The sequence below is a fragment of the Aspergillus flavus genome, chromosome 8 (assembly GCF_009017415.1).
Source record: "Aspergillus flavus chromosome 8, complete sequence".
NCBI lineage: Eukaryota > Fungi > Ascomycota > Eurotiomycetes > Eurotiales > Aspergillaceae > Aspergillus > Aspergillus flavus.
In genome coordinates, this window is record NC_092403.1 from 2,722,011 (window position 1) to 2,733,189 (window position 11,179).

Genomic DNA, 11,179 nt, shown 5'->3' on the forward strand with positions numbered 1-11,179 from the left:
ATGACATACTAATGCACGCACAAAGTGCGCGTTTAGAAATTTGGAACAATGCCTCAGATCAACTGACTTGCTTTCGGATTAGAAAGAGAAGGAAACCCGCAGAGCCAGTATCCATGCCTTGGAGGCTTTGAAAAGGTCTCGTCAACCGGGGTGTCTTCATATTGTTCACAGTTCATCAGAAGTGGTCATTTTCCCTGAGATTCCATTCACCATGGCTCCCATTCTGCCAGATAACAACTATGCATACCACAGTAACGCAAAGGTCACGATTATCCTGAGCACTGGAAAATACACCATCGATGACAAGTTCAAGTTCTCGACGAATGCCTGCCTGATATATGCAGAGACAATCCACATTGCCTCCTCTATCAAAGCTCCCGGCCAGAGCATTGGCCTCTTTTGCCATACACTCACAACCCCAAGTCGTGTCACCATTAACGTTTCAGGCGATGAGGGCAGGGCAGGCGCCAATGGTGTTGATAAAGATGGTGGAAAGGGGGGAGACGGTCAGAATGCTGGAAATGTTTGGATCTGTGTCCAATCCCTTCCAAGGGAAAATACTTTCCTGAACTTGGAGATCAAGGCGTATGGTGGATCTGGTGGCAGAGGTGGCGACAGCACGTCATCTCAATACGACGCAAATAAAACCAAGGGTGGAGATGGTGGTAACGGTGGAAATGGAGGTTGGCATATATGCCGCAATTCTCTCATGAATAGATAGAGATAATGACCTGGTCTAGGTGATATCGAATTGCTGTTTGGAACAGCAGTCATGGACGCCGCTCGTGCTCTGGTGGAAATTCAGAAGCGACCGTGGCCGGAGCAGGCTTTGTGTCTCACAGAGCCAATACTATCCGACAGTCTCCCTGGCTATCTCTCACAAGAGGACACACAACTCCTTGGGCCTCTCAAGAGCCTCCACAGTGTGCTTCGAGCCATAGTCCGCCAGCTCAAAATCTTGTCCGGAGCAGGTGATAGCAAGGAGATTCAAGACACTGCTTCTTCCCTCATACGGGAAGTAGATACCGACCTCGCAGCAAACGATAAGGCACCAAAGAATGTCACCACTGACACATTCAAGTCTCTCCAAGGGATACTGGAATCGATTCGCTCCCTCAACCAAAAGACGCCAAACCTTAATGCAACTGATATCCTTGCAAACGCCAAAAAGGCCATCGGAACCGTCGTCCCTCAAAATGATTCAAAGATGATTTCTATCACTGAAAACCTTCAAAATACCCTCCTTAGAACTATATTAGACATAGAGACTTCTGTCTATGACATAGCCAAGTTTAACTCTAGAGGTGGGTATCTGACTGAACCAAACTAGCTTATTCTCCAGCTGACAACCTCAGGTGCCGCCGGTTTCGGTGGTATCGGTGGCATCGGATCCCAAAATGGTGCTAGCGGCAAAGCCGGGCAAAAAGATGGCCGGAGCCGTGCTAGGAACTTGCATTTCCAAGGCACAAAGAGAGACGCTGATGTTTGGCAAGCCTATATCTTCCCCGAACAATGCCAGATGTTGTTGAACAAAGCCGACGATTTGTTCTTCAGCAGCAATACAGATGACTGGAAAAGCGCAAATACAATCTACAACACTTTGCTTGCTCGTCTTCAAGTGCTACATGACCAGGGAAATAGCTCCTCCGGTTTGTTCAGTGCTTTGGAACATCTGGAAACTGAGCTAAATGTAACATATAATCCCATCGAACAATTGAGATTAGTATATGAGCAAGCCATTAGTCGTCGCAATCGCTTGCTCTTGGGCCAGGATATGTTTGGGCACGTCGACAGTTGGGTACCTCGCCTGTCATTTGGCTTCTATGCCCAATCAGTTGAGCAGCGATTCGAGGTGCTCAAATCGGCGGAGTATCTGACGGCAGAATACGAAGAAGCCTTTCAGAAGAACAACGACCTTCGAACCACGGTCGAAAAAGGCATTAGCAAGATGTTGGATGCTCAAAAAGAAGCCGAAGCCAAGATCGATCTCCTCACCTCCTCCAACGGTCCGCTGGTAACTGGCATCTATAAGATCTCCTCTCTGACCAAGGAGGTCAAGACGAAGCGCCAGCTACTCACGAAAAAGTTGACCAATATTCAGTTTGCTGCAAAGCAATTCGACTGGACAATTCTTCTTGACGCAGCCTCCACCCTGGTCTCGCTACGTGCGGATCCGAAATCTATTGTCGATACGGTTAAACAAGGCTACGAAATATATAAAAAAGTAACAGACGAATCAACGGCTAAGAATCTACACGGTGATGCAGTGAAGAAAGAGTACATCATCGACCAGCTCGCACAATGTTCCGACACGTTGGAATCACTAGAAAAAGCCTTCACAACTAGAAAAGACAATCAGATCGAGATTGATGACCCTGGAGCCCTGAAGATTATGGCTACCAAGGGCAACATCCAGAAGATTCTTCGCGAGTTCAAGAATGCCATTGTGGAGAAAGACAAGAAGGACATAGAAAGCGCCTTGGATGATTACATTGCTGTTACTCTCAACCGGAACAACGCCGTTCTGGATTACAACTCCTCCCTGCAGCTACTATTCGAAGCAAGCAATGCTCGAGAATATAGCAAGAGTCAAGCCGAGTCCCTAGGGCAGAGGAGGCATACCCTTGACCCGAACACTCCCGCGATTTTATTCTGGTTGCGCAAGACACGCGATAATATGCGACTACAGCTCATGCAACGCTTGAATTACGAGAGCCGTGCTATCAGATTCTGGGGACTGAAAAAGCACCTCGACTATTCTAGCCCAGGTCCCCTTCGTTCTTTCATAGAGCTACGAGATGGTCAGTCAAAGCTGAATGCGGCCTATGAGGACAGTCTCAATAGCTACGCTAATAATATTCGAGTCACATGGCCACGTGAGGAGAAAGAGAAGGGCTTGTTTTACATCTTGAGCAATGCAGAATTAAAAGCTTTCAAGCAGCGCCAGCGACTTACTACCTCGAAGGGCGACGACGGTGTTTACAGCGCATCCATTCGGTTGGAGCCAGGTGCACCCCCGTTTGGCCCTGGTCGTGCAGATGTCAGAATTAACCAGGTGCGCTTGTGGCTTCTTGGAGTCGAAGTGAAAGCCGACAATGCCGGCCGCAAGCAACTGATGGTGAAAATTGCCCATTCTGGAAATGAAACCTTGGAGAACACTGACAGACAGGCACTTGGGTTCTCCCACGACGCCGTCAATATTCAATTCGAATACAATACGGCCAAAGTCCAAACGTCAGACGATTTTAAAACCGATGTCGTGTTCGGTAAGCAAGGGCTCGAGAATGATTGGAGTGGCGGTGATAGTAAGCCAACTGCATCAACGTTTGCTGCGATAGGGCCCTTTACTGAGTGGCGCTTCTCCATTCGCGAGTCCGAGAACGTCGGCTTAGATATGAGATCAGTGACAGCTGCATATGTTGAATTTCGGGGCGCCAACCGACCATTCTCAGTGGATTACCGAAAAGCATGAATCTCAAGGGATATCCAACTTGGTATCTGAGATTCTCCGTTCCCGTCTATCTCGGGGAGTGTGGAGATAACACTTGTAATTAAATGCCATTACTGACACGTCCCTCTATTAGCTTTTATTCTCAGAAGAATTAGGCCGGTTGGTATGATCTGAATCCTTCACATAGATCCTTCCTGGTTTCGTTGGCTGCTCAGAGTTCTGGGAAGTGATAGGTCCATCCTTCTTGTTCAGAATCAACACAAGTATAATGTAATAACCTCGGATCCGTAGATCGATGAGCGGATAAAATTCATTCTGCAGGGCGGAAGCTCGACATGATCGACATTCCGTATGGGTAATTCACTCACGTATAGCCCATCTCTCCGTGTACTCGACCCTCCTGGCCTTCCTAATTAAATTGATAGGCTCGCTATCCATGTGCTCCGAACCATGAGTATCTCGCCTCCTCCCACTCCGCTGTCGAGGGCCTTATTCACAGCTATTATATAACTACTTTGTCTCTTCTCTCTCTCTCTCTTTCTTTCTTTTGCTTTTCCTTTTCCTTTTCTTTTCTTTTCTTTTTTTTTTTTTTTTTTTTTTTTTTTTTTTTTTTTTTTTTACTATAAGAATAAGCCCTCTCGAGTAAAGCCGTCGGGGTCTTCAGTGAAGGCAACATCTATTTTATATAGTTAAAGTAAAAGTTTTGTACATCTAAGTTCTCATACCGAGCTACTTTCTCGCCGGTAATTCCATTTTTAGGGTGATCGGTATAATCAATAGTTATCAAGTAATTATGCAGAACCACTATGGAATATCTAGGATTATACTGTAGCCCCTAAGCGCTATACTTGTTACTTTTAACCAAGTTTCTGTCTTCGTCACGTAGGTTAGATTATTTACACACAAGGGCAATCTATGTGAATCGCCAAACTTTTACGGATCATTTTCGTCGCACACAGGCTGGTTTAGTTCACAACACGACAGATAAGCTCGCAGTTGAGTTCCCATAGCTATGGAATCAAGAAAAATATACGATCACTTGCACTCCTATGAGCCGAAACAGGGCGAGATTTGCCGGAAAGTGACTAACCACTTCGACCCCTGGCTGCTATGGCACTTCCATAGATAGACCTGAACCATATTGGTGCATATTTGACCCCATCAGGATCACGCATTGTTTGGCCTTGACAGGGAGTCCGTCGAATAAAGCCGATCGTGGAGGCCCCTTCGGTGACCATAATCGCATCACATCACTCGGTTGTGAACTGCTTCTTAAGAAGGCAGTCAAACATCGCCGCCATATTACACTTGAGTATCTAAGGTTGTATATTCGTTACAGGCGCTTAAAAAGGGTAAAACATGATGAGACATTTGAACTATATGGACTAATCCATATTTCTGTTATTCAAGCAACAACTCGGACCCTAACAAGAAGCGTCTCAAAAGGTGAGACCCGTACATATCAAACTAGCAGTCAAGACACGCGGAAAATAAAGCACGACAAGAACAGTCATAAATACAGTCCGCAACACATATATTAATTGAAGAACAAGCATGAAAACACAAATATAGGAACGTCGTGAGACAAAGACACGAAGATATAGCCGTAGACAGAAGCCAGGCAGCAGACGAGAGGGAGCAGTTGGCTATTCGTTGTATGGTGAGGTGCGGATTGCTAGTGTCCGACAAAGTGTAGGGTGTTCACCGAACCTCCGCAGAGTATCTAAAACGGCAGGTACCAAGCATCCTCTCCTATCTCAGACAGGTCAGATAAGATGCTTTCGGCTGATCCAGCCACCAGTGGCGTTGTAATAATCGACGGTACAGTGGCGCCGTCTGTCGCTTCGGCTGGTGTGCCAACCGTTCCTAAAGACTTTTGTCAGCGATTTGGTTCCAATGAGGGACGCGACCAGCTTACACGACGGTGGCACTCGCAGCCCCCGAAGGTGCTTGACTAATGACCAAGTTGATGATTGTCGCCTTTTCCCGGGGATTGTTCGAGTACATGTTGGACGGGTCAAAAGTAACATGGCTCGAATTCATGATGAATCAAGGTAGGAAATGAATTTAGAAGGAAGACGATTGTTGTCACGGGCAGATAGTATTTGAATACTGCGGTTGGGCATGTCCGAAAGTTGTGCTATGGCGAACTCATCGTCAATTTATATTCGTTGCTCACATCAATGGGATCATGAACAATGGCTGCCTAGGAATCTCGACCTTCCATTCAACGACTTTACTTTGGTGATTGAGGTGCATAAGCGCTGGGATCATGGCCTCTGTTGTAACCTGGTATGGCCGGCCACGACTAACGATCCAGTGAACGTGCTTGCTCCTTCGGTAAGTGCATTATTGAACAAGGGTAGAGCGTCTATCGGAACGTGCTAGATATCCATGATCAACATAACGGTGCCAGGAAAGCGCGTAAGTACCAGTGCTGCGCTCGTACATGGTTTCCATTAGTTGCTGTTCTGTCACGTCGGCCTTCGTCGCGGCTTGACCCCATGAGGCGAGGGAACGAGCCATACATCAGGTAGGCCAATGAAAATAGCTCAGGCTTCTTAGTCATATCGGACTACGATGATTAAAAATAGTACGCGCCATGGCGCGCGTTCCGTAACAAGTTCCGAGACCTCGTCCATATCGAGAGAGCATAAATGTACCGCCGAGGCCCTGCCCCTCTTTGGGATCATCTATCTGGTTTCTCCCGGACTTTTAGACTCCCACCATCACAATCCTTCATCTCCTGCAAAATATTGCAGTCGGCAACTCTCAGACAAAGAATCTTCATCGCAGCCATGAGTACCTCGCCTCCTCCCACTCCACCATCGAGGGCCGTAATAGATGACGAGTGGAGATTCGAACCTATTACATTGCCCTGTGAGTGGGTGGAGGATTACCGGCCGGGCGGTTATCATCCCGTTGTTCTCGGCGATATCTTCAACAACGGTCAGTACAAGGTCATCCGGAAGCTCGGCGAGGGTTCCTACTCAACCGTTTGGCTGGCCCGTGACCTAAAGTAAGTCCATCTTTTGTATTTTGTAGTTCATTGTTGCTTATTTCGTTTTAGAAACCGTGGATATGTCGCCCTGAAGATTCTTGTGTCGGAAATCTCGGGATCGACAACCGAGCTACGAATCTTACGCCACATCACCGAAGTCGCACCAGCAGAAGGGGGCCGGCATATCACGCGACTGCTAGGCGAGTTCGAACACCACGGCCCCAATGGCGTCCACAGGTGCCTGGTATTCGAGCCGATGGGTCCGAGTGTGAATACCATGGTCGAAGAGCTGCCACAATTTAAACCTCGCATGCGAGGAATGAAGATTCGCTATCCTCTTCGCATGGCAAAGAGCATCCTCAAGCAATCCTTGCAGGCTCTTGCATTCCTTCACGAAAATGGCATCGCCCATGGAGACTTCCAGCCTGGGAACATACTCTTCACTCTTGACGATATCGGCTCGACGCCCGAGGACGTGCTCCGGCAAGAGGAAGATGTACAAGCCGAGTCGATCTCGCCCCCGGTACAGAGGCTAGACGGTAAAGAAGATAAGTGGGCTCCTCGTTATCTTTGCGTTGCGCAGCCGCTGGTGCCCTTTACCTACTACGCCGAAGGCTTCAAGGTCAAATTATCCGATATGGGCGGCGGTCAGTCCCTCCAGTTTGATTCTTTGTCTCCTTTCATTGACGAATATCTATACTCATACTTGTCAATTCTGAACAGCATATTTCTTTACCGACCCACCAACAAAGCCCGTCACTCCACTCGGTCTCCGAGCTCCCGAGTTAATTCTTACCGGAGCTGTCGACAACACTCTTGATATCTGGAGTTTCGGCTGCCTTGTGTTCGAGCTCATCACTGGACAGCCACTCTTCTGTATACCAGGGTCCGACTTTGAAGATGATGACCATCTTCTCTCCCTTTCTGACCGGCTCGGCGCCCTCCCCGACGAGCTCTTCAAGCATTGGAAGACCTCGTCGCTGTACTTTACGTCCGAGAGGAAGCTCTTTAATTGTCAGCTTGGGGGAGTTGCTCCGGGGGAGGAACCGCTTATGGTGGAGCAGACGTCCATGGAAGAGTTGTTCGATCAGGCAGGCCCGGATCTTGATGAGGAGGAAGCCCGCAAAGTGAAGGCGCTGATTCGATGGATTTTGCAATATGATCCCGCGAAGAGACCGTCGCCTGCGGAAATCTTGTCTGATCCATGGTTCTGCGAGATTGACGTTGAGAGCGAGTCGGCCAGGGTATAGACCAGTATTAACCATTCATAGAATGGGAGAGTTTTTGAACTGTTACGAAAGGATTATAGTTTAATTTGACCAAAACGTAAGGGAGCATTATTTTGACATTAGTAGTCCAGTCTATTTTACTATAATCTGAGATAGGCTTGGCTATTGTAAAGGTGATGCCGCTTATACTGTAACAGTATAGACCTTGCCTTCAAATAAAATGTGTATGAGACTGCGAAGAATGATCGATAATTCAATGTCAAATCCAAGCATCCATGGAGAATGTTGCTCTGTTTTCAAAGATTCCTGCAGAAACCACCCTGTCATGCAATCGCAGATAATTCCTACTAACAGTCGCAGTCCTCCCGCGTCCCTTCGCAAAACGTGCAGCTGCCTTAGCTTTCATCAACTGTCTCAGTAATGTGTGTCAGATTTACGCGCCTTACCTTTACCTCGGTTTGTTCTTTGTTCAAGGGCAGTAATATGAAATCGCTAATGATCTTGCTATATAGACTCAGGCGCTCCTCGTTATACCATCGCTTTCAGCGTTAACATCGGAATGTGTTCTATGACGATTATATTTTCCACCATTCTTCGCATCTATCTTGGAAGATTGAATAAGAAACTTGACTAGGAAGAGGGCATTGATCTGGGGACGGATGCTCATGATAATGAAGAGCATGGCTTGCCTGGATTGGCAGTAAGACAGGGATTCCGATTCTTGCTATAGACGCAGAGAATCCAGCCGCAAAACTGTTGTAATGCTCTGGAATATTTTCAAAGAGAGGTAGTAGCAACCCTGCGACAAGAGAAACATAGACGGCGAGTATTTTGTAGTAGCGTCAAAAATCTACTTACTCGTAAATGTTGAGCAGTGTTCTCGGTCCAGACCAGGGGTGTCTACTTCAAAATAGGGCTATCGCCTGATACAATAATTCTACAGGAAGCCAGGGCACAAGGTATGCGAGACGCCCTGGAGTATCCAGCAATAGAAATTGCGCTAAGAGCAACTTTTCTACGACAGACAGACTAAGACTAACTACGGAGTATCAGGTATGTATCGTTTAGTTTCGGGGAGTAGCGGAAGGCAGGATTGGTTAGGGCATTGAGACTCCACTTGCCGATATTCTCCAAGATCAATCATTCTCATCTGAACCTATGAGCGTGACACGAGTGGGTCATTCCCCATGGGGAACCAACTTCAGTATCATACAGCAGGGATGTAGATGATGTAACTCAAAAATCTCCCCTGAACCCTTTGATGTTGTTTCTATTAATTACACCGCTATCGCTAGTTGTGATAAGTGTCTCGCTTCTTCTCCCTACATCCTACCATAGTTCCTCATCACAGCCAATGATTCCAGCCAATTATCCGCCTTTGGTAATTCAAGCGATATATTTCTCGCTGCTTCTTGAACATACGAACGCAGGCCGATAAGCTGGCTTCTTTGAGAAGATGGTGACTTTGAAAAGGAAGGAAACGGAGCTAGCAGCGGGCTCGAAGCTTCGCGCAGTGAGTACAGTGGCCAATCTCGCCGAAAAGTCCCCCGATTCTGACAATGCATTAAAGGTTCTACCACAAGGGTCTAAGCCATGGTATCGTACATGGCACCTCGTGAAGCTCAATTTAATCCTCATGGTGTCATTGGTGTCGTCTGCGTCAGTTGGCTACGATGGTTTGTCTTCTTGCAGTCTCATGGATTTGAAGCTTTCCCTAACCGCTATCGTCTTTGCAGGGTCGATGATGAATTTCTGCACGGAGATATTAACAGTTATCATTCCTCTTCTCAAAATAGAAACGTCCGTGCTCGTGAGCCTTAAGGCTAGATAGAGGGAAAAGGGCTGGTGCTTTGAAGGACTCCAAAGCTGATCGGCCATAGACATAAAGGGCTCATAATTGGCTAACCCAGTCTCTGCAACGGACTCCACTTAACTCCGCTATTCAAACCCCCACAAGTTGAAGGCTTTTGTAAAGCTAATGTTTACATTAGTTAGCCTACAGTCATCTAGACACAGAAATCTGGATTGGTATAAACTCAATGTATTATGGATTCGACTGGAAGTAAAGCTTGATATACATCAATTCGGAGCCGTTGATTTATTAACCCCCAATAACTCCTGCAGATATGATTGTATCACCCCCTGGAAAGTATATGCCAGCTTTGTCTTTAAAGAAACAGTTTCCATCCTGTCCACCATCAAATGAGGACGTCAAATTGGCCGAATAAGTGACGCCTTTGCAATCTTCCTTGTGAGAACCAAGACAGCTGTCGATACATTCTTGTATAGAGTATACAGTCGCACGACCAATATCACTCACCTTTCCCTTGCCATTTATTGCTTGAACGCCCTTTGGCCAGTCAACGCCACAGAGAACCGTAAACGCAGATCCAGTGGAGCCCGTGACGATAGTTTGATTGATTCCTGGGCACGAGTTAGCGGCTATACCACTTGTGCCGGATGTAACGGGGGCAGAAGAGGTTGTCGAAGCTGTTATTGACCGCCCCGATTCACTAGAAGATGTAGCAGAAGTGGATGTAACAGGAGCGGATGAAGTTATCGAAGCTGGTATTGACGGCTGCGGGTTGGTGCTCTTCTTGGCTGCTAGCGAACCGCCTATTCCTCCACCAATTGCGCCGCCGATAATGAACGCTATTATCAAAGCGAGTATTACCCAGAAGCTTGTTCTGCGTACGCCGCAAATTCTGTTCTGTGGGCTCCCTTTTTCTGGGAACTGTTCGATCATATACGGACCATTCGATACCCCATTGCGCGTCGGTTCCGGGGGTACATACTGTAGACCCTCTGCATATCTGTTGTATTCGAGGCCTTCGACTCGTGCGACCTCGAGACCTTCAGCACTGAGGCTTCTCTCCATGAGTTTACCCGTACAGCTCTCCTTCGGTGTATATAGATCTAGAAACCGCTTGGCCTGTTGCGTAAGGCCACTTATATGATGACTGGGCAGATAATGTTGTCCACAGGTGACAACATATATACAGAAATTCTCAATTTACCCTGGCGCAGTTGATTGAGAAAATCCACCTCAGACTTTTGAGATCCAGAAAAAGAGGGTCGGGCCTTACACCAAAAGCAATAAGATCCAACCCTAGTTGTGTAGTCTGAGCAGCGCTGCACCCTAATCGAAACACTCAGTTTGTAGATGTTCGTGCTAGGCCAATCTTAAATTTTGCGGCGTGAAAATAGCTGATTCATAGGCGGGATGTAGTGGATGAGAATCGCTCGAAGCTGAGCAACAATAAGAGGCGAACATGGTCTACAATCACATTATGAGTGGAATCCAACCGCTCGCATCTCAGGGAAATGAGCTGTTTTACAGCGAGACCCTTGGCGCTAACTGACCGGGATTCCCTCCAATCCGGTGGCCTTACTAACGCAAACCCCTGCCCTACGATACGCGCCGAGGGTTCACCAATGCACCTCGCCACCATAATTAGTCGGGAAGCTGCATAGCTAGCTCACTGGAACAGAATGCAA

General features: G+C 47.2%; 5 protein-coding genes across 5 annotated transcripts; 3 read left to right on the forward strand and 2 right to left on the reverse strand.

Moving 5' to 3' along the window:
* Positions 1-211: 211 nt before the first annotated feature.
* F9C07_2237352 (serine protein kinase) lies at positions 212-3,472 on the forward strand (the record flags this gene model as incomplete). The annotated part of the gene is made up of 3 exons (XM_041295743.1): positions 212-683; positions 741-1,304; positions 1,356-3,472. The coding sequence occupies 3 exons, from the start codon at positions 212-214 to the stop codon at positions 3,470-3,472; spliced, it is 3,153 nt and encodes a 1,050-aa protein (XP_041150883.1).
* A 1,745-nt stretch (positions 3,473-5,217) lies between these two features.
* F9C07_2237353 (uncharacterized protein) lies at positions 5,218-5,494 on the reverse strand (the record flags this gene model as incomplete). The annotated part of the gene is made up of 2 exons (XM_041295731.1): positions 5,218-5,317; positions 5,370-5,494. The coding sequence occupies 2 exons, from the start codon at positions 5,492-5,494 to the stop codon at positions 5,218-5,220; spliced, it is 225 nt and encodes a 74-aa protein (XP_041150882.1).
* A 614-nt stretch (positions 5,495-6,108) lies between these two features.
* Positions 6,109-7,702, forward strand: F9C07_13034 (putative serine protein kinase; the record flags this gene model as incomplete). Its single annotated transcript, XM_041287750.2, has 3 exons — positions 6,109-6,470; positions 6,522-7,099; positions 7,176-7,702. The coding sequence occupies 3 exons, from the start codon at positions 6,109-6,111 to the stop codon at positions 7,700-7,702; spliced, it is 1,467 nt and encodes a 488-aa protein (XP_041150881.2).
* A 1,435-nt stretch (positions 7,703-9,137) lies between these two features.
* F9C07_2111143 (uncharacterized protein) lies at positions 9,138-9,512 on the forward strand (the record flags this gene model as incomplete). Its single annotated transcript, XM_071509072.1, has 1 exon — positions 9,138-9,512. The coding sequence occupies one exon, from the start codon at positions 9,138-9,140 to the stop codon at positions 9,510-9,512; it is 375 nt and encodes a 124-aa protein (XP_071367504.1).
* Positions 9,513-9,692: 180 nt separating this feature from the next.
* On the reverse strand, positions 9,693-10,726 carry F9C07_1956910 (uncharacterized protein). Its single transcript, XM_071508529.1, has one exon. It carries the CDS (start codon positions 10,557-10,559, stop codon positions 9,783-9,785), a length of 777 nt encoding a protein of 258 aa, XP_071367505.1. The 5' UTR covers positions 10,560-10,726; the 3' UTR covers positions 9,693-9,782.
* Positions 10,727-11,179: the final 453 nt, after the last annotated feature.